Source organism: Typopeltis vanoorti, chromosome 6, assembly GCF_054136105.1.
Source record: "Typopeltis vanoorti isolate ZY-2024b chromosome 6, IOZ_Tvanoo_1.0, whole genome shotgun sequence".
NCBI classification, from domain to species: domain Eukaryota; kingdom Metazoa; phylum Arthropoda; class Arachnida; order Uropygi; family Thelyphonidae; genus Typopeltis; species Typopeltis vanoorti.
Genome location: NC_143554.1, coordinates 145,656,052 through 145,672,201, shown reverse-complemented (window position 1 = coordinate 145,672,201; position 16,150 = coordinate 145,656,052). Strand labels below are relative to the sequence as shown.

The 16,150-nt window shown below is 32.9% G+C and overlaps 1 protein-coding gene across 1 annotated transcript; it reads left to right on the top strand.

Moving 5' to 3' along the window:
• Positions 1-411: 411 nt before the first annotated feature.
• Positions 412-15,005, top strand: LOC150106025 (BTB/POZ domain-containing protein 2-like). The gene is made up of 3 exons (XM_090393757.1): positions 412-471; positions 12,316-12,561; positions 13,354-15,005. The coding sequence occupies exons 2-3, from the start codon at positions 12,320-12,322 to the stop codon at positions 14,510-14,512; spliced, it is 1,401 nt and encodes a 466-aa protein (XP_090249883.1). The 5' UTR covers positions 412-471; positions 12,316-12,319; the 3' UTR covers positions 14,513-15,005.
• Positions 15,006-16,150: the final 1,145 nt, after the last annotated feature.

Below are 16,150 nucleotides of genomic sequence, written 5' to 3'. Positions count from 1 at the left end.
AGATAATCAAATACAAACGGATACGAGATCTTTCAGATCGTTCCTAAGATTCTTTTAAAGTGCCCATCAAAAAAAAAAAAAAAAAAAAAATCCAAAGACAACCAATAATAGGATTTAACAACAACAACAACAACAAAAAAAAAAAAAAAACATAAGGATATAATAAAATAAATAATTGCTTAATAGAATAATTATGTTTAAAAGTAATCTTGATTATTTATTAGAGGTTTTTTTTTTTTTATCGAGAATGTACACACAAGTGCCTGTCCTGTGCATTTTATCTGCCGACCGAGTAACTAGCGATTTCTGCTGATAAACCAGCAATGTCACTCCGTACATTTACTTGGAAACTATGTACGGCGCATGTGCTAATTTTAGTTTGTGTTTCGTACACAGCTTTCCCTTCTACATGTGCCGATTGATGGACTAGGAACTTACTTTACTCATCTGTAGTTTCTTATTTCTGCACAAGTGAGTAATTGGTCCATTATTTTTTTTTTTTTTCTGTATGAATAGCACAATATTTAAATATATGTATTATATATATATATATATCGCTTTATTGGTTATATATCTATCGCTTTATTGGTTATAAAAGGATATGTTTAAGTACACATTGATCGCGATTGCTTTTCGTTCTGTTATTACAAGGAAATGAAAGCCAGTTTTACGTTTCTGTACGATAGTTGTGCCCTCTATGTGTATAAGTTGGTATCACTGAATTAACTTAAAAATACTTGACGTAATTGATTTTATTTATCAATTTAATTAATAAATACTAGATACTAATAATTACATTATTCTGTTCACGAAGACATAAAGGATTATATCATTCAATTAACATAATAACGCATATTAGTTAAACTTAATGAAATATTCAAATCTTTTAATTTACTCAACATAACAAGTACTAGATATAAAATGATTATATAAGTAATGACAAACTGGAAACAATTGTCTGCCTAACAACTGTTAAGCAGAAGGTCAAAATGTATTATGTTATTAGTTTACTGATTATATACCATAATTATCAGTTTTCTTATAAAAAGAGCTATCAATTTAAATTATTAACTAATGCAATTATAATTTCTTTAAATGGCCGTATGAAGTATGATGAAGAGCAATCTCCAACAATGAGTCCTGGGACTCCATATAGGTATCATATCATATAATAATAATAATCTCTAATTTTATAATAATCTGTTATAAAAACACAATGAAAATATTTCTTTGCAATAATGAATAATTATCGTTTTGTGCTTCATACATTGAAACTGAAAATTTATTTACACTGAAGAAGTAGTACACATGAACGTGTAATAGAAAAATACATGTGCTAATATCAGATTACAAAAGTAATACTACGTATATGAAAAAAATACAGTTACTGTTCAAGTTGTAATGTAACGATTGATAGGTTAACATGTTCGTTGCCAAACACGCGATATCGCGCGATGCGAGCTTTTACCAAACGGCCGATCACGCGTTATCGCGTGGACGTCGTTAACTAAATAAAAAAAATAAAAAAAATTTCGCCACCACAAGAAATTCCAATTTTCAGCTTGGCAATGAAAGTATTAAAGAAAGACTTGGGAAGAAAGAATATAAAATGGAAATCGACTGGAAGGAACTGTACGGTGAGAGTAACCAATGGCCATAGTCATACTGGTTACTTTTAAAAATTGAAATGTCGACGACGCAGACACTACAAAATTAAATGACTCTATCTACTAGGACACACGTAATATTCATCATATACTTAAGAAGACGTAATACACATACCGGCCACTGAATTTGGAACTTTAAATTAATTATAATACCGGAATTAACTCGTAAAATATTATTTATTAGTATAATTTTCGCCTAAGCAAGAAAGGTATCTTCAGCACAAAGCTAATCAAACAATAACTGATAATTCTAAAAGGTGCCACCTAAGTAGCTAATGTAAGAAAACTAAAAAAGGTCATTCGATTTCCTAACTTATTAAAATAAAAATAAAATAATTAAATTAAATAATATATGTAATTTTTAAAAAGAAAAGTTAAGAAAGACTAGCTGATTTAAAAAGTACTATCTCCCACAAAGGGGACAGACGTAGACCATGGGATCTGTTTAAGTTAGGAGAGTGAAGTAAAGTTTCGCATGTTTCTTTATAAAGCCATCCCATGAGGAACCGACTTTTGTGAAGGACTCTTCACAAAAGATCTGTTTGGCATGTGAATGCCAACAAATCATTGCTTGAAAGTGCAAAGTCAGTAATGGCTATAGCTCTAATTATTCTATTTTGCATTCGAATGAAAGGAAGCAGATTGTTTAATAATCTCCACCCCAACAGATGGCATGTTGCAGTGAAGAATTAACCCATGAAAAATGCAACATTGACAATAATATTAACATAATGAATTCTGTTAATCACGAACCTCAGTTTGTTTGTTAACCATGAGATATGGAAGTTCCATTTCAGGATGCCGTCAATATGGACGCTCTACTATTTTACCGAGTTTGTTCTTGGAATAATCTACAGTTATAATTTTGAATATCGGTACAATCGTTTCATGCCATTTAATAGTTCTATTTTGATGTATGTTATTTCTTAAAACGAATTATGTACGAATATATATTTAGTTTTATCAGTATTAATTTTAAGGCAATTAATGCTAAACCACTTATTTAGTTTCAACATATCATGGTTAATCCGATTTTCTAGATCCTCAATTGTTGCTTCAGTGTCTACTTATACTTCCTACTCACACAGATCATTTACATATATTAAAAATTGGATAGGTCCCAACACCGAACCTTGTGAGTAGTAGGGGAGCCTCTTCTGACCAAATGCTTCCGGTGGGCGTGGCTTTTCCCTGAGGGTATATGTGTCAATGGCTTCAGCTTGGAGTTTCTGACCAAATGCTTCTTGACGTCATTGTGAGTGACGTCATGAGTTTGGAATGTTTGGAATTTCCATGTGGGCAACTGTGTGAATGGCTTCAGTTCTTGTGTTTTGGTTCGCGTATGGGATTATGGGTGATTTTTTTGGTTCGCCTATGGAATTATGGGTGATGATAGAGATAAGGATTCGTGTTGTGATTGGTGGGACATTTTAAACCAAATGCTTCCGGTGTGCGTGGCTTCCTGAGTCAGAAATTTCCCTGGGAGCATATGTGGTCACTGGCTTCAGTTCTTGGGTTTTGGTTCGCGTATGGAATTATGGGTGATGGTAGAGATAAGGATTCGTGTTGTGGGTGTGTGTTGTTTTCAGATGTAGATACGTGACGTCATTTGTTATTTGTAAATAAATGTCGTCATTTGTTATTTGTAAATAAGTGACGTTATTGTTTTGAATGGAAAGGGAAATATTAGTGGATAAGTAATCGTGTTGTCATTGGTGGACACTTCTGACCAGATCAAGATCAAGATAAGATAAGGAATCGTGACGCTAATGTTTGTTGTTATTAAGTTTGGAATGATAATTTAATTTAACTATATTCTATGTCACACAAACATACAGTTTTTTTTTCTTCTATAGATGGTTGTACTAATTTTCCAATACATTTTGGGTATTTCTTTCCTGTTAAAGTGTGGGAATTCTTAGAGAAAGTCGTGATGGCTCTCGTGTTTCGAGTTTTTTTGAATAATTAATTATATACTTAAAAACCTGTCCTTAAACACACATACACACACACACACATATACATATACATATTAGATATAAAAAATCGCTAATGTATCCATATTGATACTCTAATATATACCCTATGATTATTCTTATGGAAAAAAAAAAAAAAACTATTCAGTATTAGAATTACGCTTACCAAAAACATACGAGCAGTTATTATGTTTAAGTTAAATGTGACACACATCCGTCATTGTCGTCTGTGGGAATTCTTAGAGTAAGTCGTGATGGCGGCAATCTTTCGAGCTTTTCTGAATAATTAATTATATACTGATGTCACTCAAACACACATACTTTTTTTTTTCCATACCTCATCTGTATTTTCTTCTATATTCATATTCTAATCAAGTTCATATTTTATTCATAATTCATCCGGATATTTTGATTTGTCTAAAAGTAAGATCTTAAAGTTCAATAAATAAATAAATAAACAAATCGTGTGTGTATTCACGGTTATTTCAAAAGTGTTCTTACTTAAGCATACATACATAACACATCAAAGACACTGTTTGTTCTTTTAAGTTTACATATTTATTTCACAGATATTATTTACATTGCAATATGCAAGAAATAGGAATTGAATTTACATATATCACCAATGCAAATGGTGTTTTTCTACACACACACATAAGACATAAAAATCGCTAATGTGTCCATGTTGATACTCTAATATATACCCTATGATTATTCTTATGGTAAAAAAAAAAAAAAAATACTATTCAGTATTAGAATTACGCTTACCAAACAACATGGTTTTTGTGTTTGTGTTGTGTTGTAGCTTTCCAGATGACTCTTCCAAATACGAATATCCTCCAGAAGATGTCTGCTCATCTAAGGGAGATGAGCTAGTTTGCCGTTGTCGGATTTCTTTTAGTCATGTCACTTCCAACTGATGCTAAATGCTCCCCCATCCCATACTCTAACCCATCATCCCTCTCTCCTCCAGCAGATGTCTGCTCAGGTTAGCGGAGATTAGCGAGATTATTATTCGCGGATATCTTTTAGTGATATAAAATGAGAGGGATTAGGGGAGTATTGCAGGGAAGACCTCAGTCACCCTCTTGACTATCTTTTCACTTCCACAACCTGATGCTATTTTTTTTCCTCCAAAGTTATCAGTATCAGTTGGAGGTAACATCACTAAAAGATATCCGCGAATAATAATCTCGCTAATCTCCGCTAGCCTGAGCAGACATCTGCTGGAGGAGAGAGGGATGATGGGTTAGAGTATGGGATGGGGGAGCATTTAGCATCAGTTGGAAGTGACATGACTAAAAGAAATCCGACAACGGCAAACTAGCTCATCTCCCTTAGATGAGCAGACATCTTCTGGAGGATATGGAGGGTGGGGGAGCCTTGCAGGGAAGACCACTGTCAACCTCTTGACTACCCTTTCACACCCAACACATAATGCTACTTTTTTTTTTTCCATCCAAACAATTTCGGACATCCGCAATGGCGAGATCGTTCATCTCATTGGTTATCAGTTTGAGGTGACATCACTAAAAGATATCTACAAATGGGTAGCTCGCTCATCTTCCTTTGGATGAATTCGAGCCACAGAGATAAAGTTTGTACCATAATGTCACAAAGTAAGATAAACGCACATCAACATCAATCCACCAGCATGCGAAAACATGTCTGTGAGTCACCTGCGCGAAAGTTTCATTTGGAAGGAACGGTCAGGTTAAAGGGTCAGGTAAACAGTACTATAAAGAAAAACAATCGAGTCGAGTGTCTTTTCAGTTACTGCAATTCGTTCATCCTGTGCAGCTATCGTATTGTGTTGTGTTGTGGTGTTTAGGTCCAGTAAAGTAAAATAATGAGTGAACCACAAAAGTCTTTGAAATTTTCTTTCTTCAGGAAAATAGTGTAAACTAAATATTGTGAAATATTTGTAGGTAATTACAAGTTTCGATTTTTTTTTCGTTGTAAGTAATATTTCAGCAAAATAAAATAAGCATTTGTAAAACTTAAATGAACAAAGATGTGTGTTGCTGTTGTGTTTTCCACAGTGAAATTTTTACTCAGTTATTCAGTTTAGAATTTGATAATAAAATCCATAACTTTATACCTTAATGCAATTCTGTTTAATTATTGTAAAAAATCACTAATGTGAAATTAATGCAAGGACCATGGGAAACCTGATATCCTGTAATTAAGTATTTAGAAATTTGTCTAATGCTACCTATTGACATTTTTTTTTTTTGAGTTATCTGTAAACATTTCGTTCGCATACTCGAAAATCCTACCTGTTAGAATTTGGTGATTTTACAGAGAGAAAGCAGATAATTTTACCCAAAACATAACTTAACTCTTAAAGTTTAGTATAGAAAAGAGGTTTATACTCTCCAGATAACAAAGTAAGATAAAAATTTGGTTATTTTACAGAGTGCAGATATTTTAACTCATCACGTTACCAAACTCTTAAAAAAGCTTGATGTAAAAAAGAAAAGAAGGTACATTTTTCTTTTCTTTTAAGATATTTGTACATGATAAAAGTTTAAAAACATATCACTGCCAGTCGAAACTTTTTTTTCAAAACTTGACAACACATATTTGTAGTTTGGTGAATAAAGTACAAATGAACTGAAAAGTGACAATTTTGTTACTACATCTGTAGATACCGTCACCAGACTAGAAAAACAATCGTACCAAATTCAAACAATACGACTGTTAGAATTTGGTTATTTACAGAGAGACAACTGATATTTTAGTCTATCACGTTACTTAAACTCTAAAAAAGTTTATTGTAGAAAATAAAAATGATATCGTAGCATGCAGATAACAAATGAATCAACATGTATATATCAAATAATAATCGCCTTTGGAAGAGAAAAATCAAAATCATTAACAAACTTAATACCCATACCCGTTCTTCATTTAAATGATACCAAATGATGAAAACAAAATGGGTATGAATTTCCAAACTTTGAAAAGCTGCTGAATTTCTTGCTTGCTGTGATCATAAATAGTTATTTGAATGTAAACATTTTATTTTTCTTGCGAGTCCAAACTTATTTCAAAACTTTACCACCCGTACATTCTAGTAATGGGGGAATTAAAAACAGAGACCATACCAAATAACGGATTTGTAGTTTTGTGAATAAAGTAAAAATGAAGTGATAAGTGACAATTTGTTACTACATCTGAAGTAGATACCTTCACCAGACTAGAAAAACAGTCGTACCAAATTCTAACAATACGACTTGTTAGAATTTGATTATTTTACAGAGACAAACAGCTGATATTTTAGCCAATCACGTTACTTAAACTCGAAAAACGTTTGTTGTAGAAAATAAAAAGGTATCGTAGTGTGTAGATAATAAGGAATCAGCATGAATGTATCAAAAAAAAAAAAATTACAGCCAATGGAAGAGAAAAATCAATAACATTAACAAACCTTATAGCCAGAACCGTTCTTCATTTAAATGATACCAAATGATGAAAACAATATGGGTAGGAATTTAAAACTTTGAAAAGGTGATGAATTTCTTGTTTGCTGTGATTCCAAAATAGTTATTTGAAGGTAAACTTTTTTTTTTCTTTACAATTTTCTTTCTTTCTTTCTGAGCTAATATTTATTTGAAATAAGAATACATAATTATTTATTTGTGTTGGAAAGAATATCTAATATAATAATTGTGTTAAAATATATAAATATCCCTACTGTGAAAAAGAAAAAAACAGTCGGACTGAGAGGATAACAGTCAAAATACAAATTTAAGTAAGACCACAACATTTTTTTTTTCTCCGTGTAAAATTTAATACCACAAACTAGATTTTTGTTATTTTATTTTTATTTATTTATTTTTTTTGACTCAGTGAGTTAAAAGTCTTATTTGTTCATGCAAGCCCTCAAATATATCAATAAACTGTCAACTCTTGGAAGCAAAAAAAAAAAAAAAATCGAGTATTATTTTAATAACCGGAATTTTAGTGCAGAAGATTTCATCTGAAATTACAATACTGCTATAATTTGGTTATTTTACAGAGCCATTAGATATTTTAAACCAACACGTTACTACACACACACACTATTTTTCACCTAGGTACAACAAGTTGGCGACCGGATAAGAGATATATCTTTAAGATACGACTTAGTGAGAAATCTACAGTGTTGGAAAATAAATTCACATTTTATTTATTCGTTAATTTTGCTCAGTTATTCTGTTAGAATATGTAATTAAACTGATTTTTAAAAGTAAAATACAGAAAATAGTCATTCAATTTGAAAAAAAAAAAAAATAAATAATTTCACTTGTCAGAATTACATACCTTAACAGCACTCGTAATTCGAAACAGGAAATTACACTTACCCTAAACAAAAAGGCGCATAGAGTTTCCCACCAAGCTTAGGAAACATAGCATGAGCAACTGTGGGAAGGAATTAAACAGAGAACGAACCAATCGGATAGTAATCTAAATTAAATATTCAACTAAGTCTCATATACTTTATATATTTATTAATTCTGCTCAGTTATTCTGTTAGAATATGACCTGTAAAAGTAAAATACAGAAAATAACGAATCAATTGAAAAAAAAAATAATAAAAATTTCACTTGTCTGAATTCCATACTCTAACAGCAATCGGAATTCGAAACCGGAAATAACACTTACCCTAAACAAAACGGCGCATAGACTTTCCCAAGTGGGAAAGAATTAATACAGACAACCAATCGGATACTACTCTAAATTAAAATTAAATGTAAGCATTAATTTACAACACCAATGAATTCCGACGGTAACGAAGAATGAATAATTTTAGGATATGTATTATTCAAACATCTTGATACTAAGTCCTTAGTCATATGTAATTATTTGAGAAATATCCAAACTTGAGAAAATGCTACCTTTTGAACAATACGGATGTGACTCATGTCATCCCCTTTGAAGAAAACCGCTCGCTGGAGGATATTGCAAATGACGAAACCACAGCATCTATGGTGTGTAACTAGTTCAGGTTACAGTATTTACAGAAATTTCATTCTTTGTGGTTTTTGTGTTTGTGTTGTGTTGTGGATATAAAATTGAACTATTTTGGAATATTCGTATTTGGAAGAGTCATCTGGAAAGCTGTAAGTACTTTTTTAACTTAAACATATCTGATCGCATGTTGTTTGGTAAGCGTAATTCTAATACTGAATAGTATTTTTTTTTCCATAAGAATAATCATAGGGTATATATTAGAGTATCAACATGGACACATTAGCGATTTTTATGTCTTATGTGTGTGTGTAGAAAAACACCATTTGCATTGGTGATATATGTAAATTCAATTCCTATTTCTTGCATATTGCAATGTAAATAATATCTGTGAAATAAATATGTAAACTTAAAAGGACAAACAGTGTCTTTGATGTGTTATGTATGTATGCTTAAGTAAGAACACTTTTGAAATAACCGTGAATACACACACGATTTGTTTATTTATTTATTTATTTATTTATTTATTTATTGAACTTTAAGATCTTACTTTTAGACAAATCAAAATATCCGGATGAATTATGAATAAAATATAAACTTGATTAGAATATGAATATAGAAGAAAATACAGATGAGGTATGGAAAAAAAAAAAAAGTATGTGTGTTTGAGTGACATCAGTATATAATTAATTATTCAGAAAAGCTCGAAAGATTGCCGCCATCACGACTTACTCTAAGAATTCCCACAGACGACAATGACGGATGTGTGTCACATTTAACTTAAACATAATAACTGCTCGTATGTTTTTGGTAAGCGTAATTCTAATACTGAATAGTTTTTTTTTTTTTCCATAAGAATAATCATAGGGTATATATTAGAGTATCAATATGGATACATTAGCGATTTTTTATATCTAATATGTATGTGTGTGTGTGTGTGTGTGTTTAAGGACAGGTTTTTTAAGTATATAATTAATTATTCAAAAAAACTCGAAACACGAGAGCCATCACGACTTTCTCTAAGAATTCCCACACTTTAACAGGAAAGAAATACCCAAAATGTATTGGAAAATTAGTACAACCATCTATAGAAGAAAAAAAAACTGTATGTTTGTGTGACATAGAATATAGTTAAATTAAATTATCATTCCAAACTCAATAACAACAAACATTAGCGTCACGATTCCTTATCTTATCTTGATCTTGATCTGGTCAGAAGTGTCCACCAATGACAACACGATTACTTATCCACTAATATTTCCCTTTCCATTCAAAACAATAACGTCACTTATTTACAAATAACAAATGACGACATTTATTTACAAATAACAAATGACGTCACGTATCTACATCTGAAAACAACACACACCCACAACACGAATCCTTATCTCTACCATCACCCATAATTCCATACGCGAACCAAAACACAAGAACTGAAGCCAGTGACCACATATGCTCCCAGGGAAATTTCTGACTCAGGAAGCCACGCACACCGGAAGCATTTGGTTTAAAATGTCCCACCAATCACAACACGAATCCTTATCTCTATCATCACCCATAATTCCATAGGCGAACCAAAAAAATCACCCATAATCCCATACGCGAACCAAAACACAAGAACTGAAGCCATTCACACAGTTGCCCACATGGAAATTCCAAACATTCCAAACTCATGACGTCACTCACAATGACGTCAGGAAGCCACGCCCACCGGAAGCATTTGGTCAGAAACTCCAAGCTGAAGCCATTGACACATATACCCTCAGGGAAAAGCCACGCCCACCGGAAGCATTTGGTCAGAAGAGGCTCCCCTACTACTCTTGTGGGAGTCAGTATTTTACTATTTTTATGCACAGTTGAAGGTGCATAGCTGGTATATTGTTTTCTATGAGTAATTCCCTATCTACACATTTTCAGTAGAAGTCATGATACATACAGTCGAATTCTTCAGGTATATCAAGAAAAACAGCTACTATGTATTTCAATAACCTTTGAGAATATAGATAATATATAATAGTGATATTGTTCTGTAATTTCTGATTTCAATTCTGTAACCTCCTTTAAATAACGGAAGAACAGAAGTTTAGTTATAAAATGTAGTTTTTCGGTTGCAGTTATGTGATCATACCTCATGTTTTCTATTTTTTAATCCAATTACTACATTCTATACTTCATCCTCGTTTACTGCATACAGTTCCATTGAATTCTTTATCCATGGTAGCTGACTTAGACAAAATAATGGAAGCTCTTGTTCTTTATTAATATGGTGTTGAACAACTGTTCCTCTTCAGTACGGCCTGAATTCTTCGTGGAATAGACTCTCAAGTAAGTTTTGAATAGAAAAGACTTTTGGAGGTAGGAATCTGTTTGTTAATCTAGTCTCCAAAATTGACCAGAGTGGTTCAGTAATCTTCGAATGTGGTGATTCTGCTGGCCAGTGAAGCTTTTTAAGTTAAATTTCATGCTCTACAAACCACTACTGTACAGCCTAAGCTGCGTGAATGGGAGCATTGTCGTCTTGGATTACTACATTACTGTTTGGATCATGGTACGCAGTTGATTACCCAAAATATGTTAATAATCACTTGCAGTACTGTCATGAACAGTAATAATGGGACCAATTGAATACTGCGATATTAACTGCCCAGACCATCATAGAACCGCTCCCCCACCCCTCTGTTGGAACCACCCATTCATTGTAGTCTTCCTTGGGTGTTCTCTAAACGCAAACTTGTCCTGATGTACGAAAGAGTGTGAAGGTCGACTCGTCTGACCATAGCACACATTTCCACTTTTCTAATGTCTGAGTTTGAATGCCATGTATCTCTATACAACACGTGCACTCCAAGAACCAACGCTGTTATTCATGGCCTGCTCAACAACGGCAGTAGCTACTTCATTCACTTGTTGTGAACTAATTGGTTTGCGATCTCTGCCAGGTGTAACTCCCAACGATACCATTTCTTAAAAACGACTGATCATTCGTCGCAGAGCACTTGGAGATCAATAGCAGACCTTTTTCACATTTGTTCAGGCAACGAAATTCGCGGAATGCATCAACAGCATTGCAATTGTTTATGTAGTGCAGCTTCAGATGCAAATTCAAGGCAAGTTGGGGGGAAGGTTAGTTCGATAGTTGATTTCTGAGTCATTGAAGAGGATGTTGTCAGTCATTGTAGAGTATGTTGTCTCATCAAATTTGCCAACTAATATGGGATTTTCTCTATGGCTCTGTTACTTCACCCACCTTCTGCCTCATATATAAACGATGTTCTCAGACTAAGCTTCAATTCATAACATGATCATTAGTTGGCCAGAACATCCCGTGTTTGACTAGATCTTCTTTGCTCTGGAAATAGTTATTGATTTATGGTTGGCCAGGTCTGTTTACATTAGTCTTTCTAATAACTTATCATTACCCTTATGTTGTATGTTGAGATGTAAACAGATGTTGAGTAGTATATCGCTATTGTCTTTCTCGGAGTACTTCCGAAGGTTTAGTTAGGTTTTATTGTTGTCTCAAAACAGATGTAGAAAAAGAGTTCCTATCGTTGGTGAGTGGAAATGATCTCATAACAGTCTTTCTCCTGCATAATAATGATTTCCGTGATTTTCATCATGAAAATCATTATTATGCAGGTCATCGTGAGATTTATATTAAAATGCTTCTTATAGGAATTAATGATTACGATGTAACGATTGCGTTTTTTCTTTTATAGAGAAATGGAGGAGTGGCAGAAGGGAAACAAAACGGTACTGGCCAGAACCAAGGCTTTGATTGAAAGCAAGAAACTGTGCGATGTAACATTTTATGTTGGAGAAAGGAAAGTGAAATTTGAGGCCCACAAATTGATTCTAGCAATGGGGAGTCCTGTATTTGAAACGATGTTCTATGGCAGCTTACCAGAAGATGAAGAAATTACAGTTCCTGACATTAAAGAAGAAGCCTTCGAAACAATGATCAAGTATGAGTCTTCATAATATTCTTCCGTGTTGAATACATGATAATGATATTACATATATAATATATAATATAAACATTTCTATATATATCTATATATATATATATATATATATATATATATATATATATATATATATATATATATATATATATATATATATAGATATATATAGAATATATATCTATATATAGGCAATGATGGAGCAGGAGGCCCGCCCACTCTCTATTAATCATCACAAAAAAAAAAAAAAGAATAGTATAAAACATCGAGTACCACCTACGAAGAATCAAAAGGCAATAGTGGGTGTGTTTAGATTACATTTCAATTATAGTATCTACTGATTTAAGTGGAACAGCTTTTATGTATGTTGCTCGCTATCTGCAAGAAAAATATGCTTGTGTATCCTTTGAATATATTTTGATTTCCATCTTATCTTTTCCTTACGTGTTAGTTACAATGTCAGGTCAGGCTCAAGTAAGTGATCTTTATAAAAACCTAATGCAGTGAAAGCAATTAACGCTACGATAGGGGGGTTAATACAATCTATTGAGACTGCTATGTTTAACATTTTGAGTGTATACTTTAGCCGGCTTGACTGTCTTGGAAAAAAAAAAAAAAAAAAAAAAAAATTCGGGTAGGAAACGGATAGATCACGTTCACCGTCCAACCGCAATTTCTCCAACCATAGTTGTTTGAAAAAGTATGTATTTTGATTAAACACGCAGATTACTTTAAATGAACTGTATTCTTGATATTTTCTATATAACTAATTTTTCTTATTTTTTCCCCTAGATACCTGTACACTGATTCCATCTCTATAGATTCATTGGAGCTTGCTATGAATACACTATACTGTGCAAAAAAGTACAACATTCACCATTTAGAAGAGGATTGTGAGCATTACTTAAGTGAACATGTTAAAAGATCTCTGGAAAAAATCATCCGCATATTCCAGTTTGCTAAAACTATGGATCTCCGGGATATTCTTTACCAATGCATCATGAAAATAGAGAAACACACAGAAGAGATACTGCAGTCGTCGGATTTATTTGAAGCTGATGTTACTACTTTACAGTTCATAGCAGAAAGAGAATCACTTTCGTTGTCATCAGAACTTAATTTATTTAAGGCTGTTTTGTCATGGGCTTTGGCTCGATGTTCTCCAGAAAACACCACTGAAAATGCCAGAGATCTGCTGAAAGATATTCTACCACATATTCGATTTTTGTCGATGGATGCAGAAGAAATAGTGATTGTTATAAGGAGCGGGGTGTTCACGATGGAAGAATTTGGTCCGTTTCTATGTCATTTAGTCGTTCCATTGCCTCCATTTGTAATGAACGTTGAAGGATTATCCACAAATGCAAACAAGAGAGAGTTTAAAGAATACGATGAAGTGGAATTCGTTTCAGCAAAGATTGAATACAGCGACGAATGTATTGATAAACGCGAGATTACATTTCATATCGGAGTAATTTCTGGATCCATTTTCATTTCTGGAGTTAGTTTACAATGGAATTCGATAGCTATTGATCGCGAGCATCGCGGTTATGTGCAGTATAACCGTTCGTCTCAACATCCACAATCTAGCTATAACATACTGTGGTCGAGTCACACTCCTGAACTTGTCCAGTGTTCAGTCACAGTGGCAGAAATTCCAAGAGAGGAGGAACTGATAGCGGAATATAAAACTGACTCGATTATTTTACGTTTCAAGCAACCAATATATGCAGAGGCAAAGTCTGGCTTTATACGATTGAAGTTTCCATCTTTGTGTTGGTCATTTAACTACAATCAACGGAATCGTTTCACGTCAAATGAAGAAACAATGGTTAAAGCACTTCAAGAATGCATTTTAGTGAAGCAGAGTTCAATTGAATTTGAAAGTTATTTGAAAATATCTCAAATTCCAAAGCATGCATCATTAAAACTGCTGTATAAATATCTCTGATGAGAAGAAGATAAGTAAAATTATATATGCCTTTATAGCATTAATATTTTGTGGTATTATGAAACATATTACATCATTTTTTTTTTTTTCGATTTTAAAATTCATGTGAGCAGTCCGAATTTCTCTCACTATGGAACGACTTTCATCAAAGTGGTCTATCTCATATCTTCTGGCATTTCAGTGATTGTCAATCGACATCTGAGACTTATACATCTGCTTTCCATTGTCCTTTATATTCTTTTTACGTTTTACAAATTTAAAGACTTTCTCAGATTGAATAACAGAAATAATACTTATCAGATTGAAGTCTTTCATTCCCCACTCTACCTACAATCAGACATCCATGACGTATGCTATAGTTTTCCTACAAGTATGCCAAAGAGGACAAAGAAAACATTCAGCATATACCAATAACATCAAACCAAAACCCAGTATCGTAATCGGACTGTACTGCAGCTAACAGAAACTGCAAAAAAAAAAAAAAAGAAAGAAAGTCAATTCTGAAATTGCTAACTGCTAGAAATATCCCTCATGTTCAAATGATAGCCATTCTTCTCTCCCTTTTCAAGGCCATTTGATGAAACATTTGTTTATCAATATGTCCTCAGCTGTCATCATCCAGGATGGTACTATTGTAAAATCACCTAACGACAAGACTGATTTACTGGCATCACACTTCTCCTCCATTGCATGAGTGACCAAAACAAAGCAGCATACTAAACTTTGTAAAGAACTGCTCATCCCACACCGCCTTTAGTCTTTCATTAGAGAAAAAATAGAACCTGAATAATTTGGACAAACAAGTCATGGTGTTCTCCTTTTTTTTTGTTAAAAACATATACTTGAAAACGATCATCCCTTCGGTCTTTCTACTGGACTGACATCTATGCTACAATATGGATACTGTGCATATTCAGCTCATTCAAGAAACAGAAAAGTGATAAAAATGAGTCAACAAACTATCATCTTATTACTTTTACTTTAGTTCACTCAACCTCTGTGGAGAAGAACATTATCAGCCAACTTCTTCACCATTAGCCTACCAGCTTAATGACTTGATAATATTTATTTAATAATATATATTCGATAGCCATTTCATAAAGAGGAATATTTTTGTTCAAAATGCTATTTGTAATAATCGTTAACACTTTTTATGTCAATACATCATTACATTATTCACTAGTTATGTTTTTTCTACTACTGAAGTACTTTATATATTTTTTATTTCACTTTCATTAGGAATTTCGATTTAAATTGACTCTGAAGTACTATTTGTATTAAAATCTTTGTAGTAGAGCTTAATCAGAATTAATAAAAATATTTTAATGAAGTATCGTTTTTATATATTTTATGGTAGCAACAAAAGGTAGGTTCATGTTATTGTCCAATTTCACCATGTTATTTTTATTTATTCGTATGGGGTTCCCCTTATCCTCTCCCGTCTTTTATGACGGGTTGAGTCCTCCTAATAAGGGATTAAAAAATGTGTATTTTATAACTGTAGATCCCTGTGTGTGTATACGGAGGTGGTTTACCTGTTCTGAAGGATAAAAAAAACCGATTTTTGTGGTGAAAAAAAAAAGTAAAGGTGGAGAACGGATTTTGAATAGAATAAAGTCACATCAAGTTGTAAAAAAT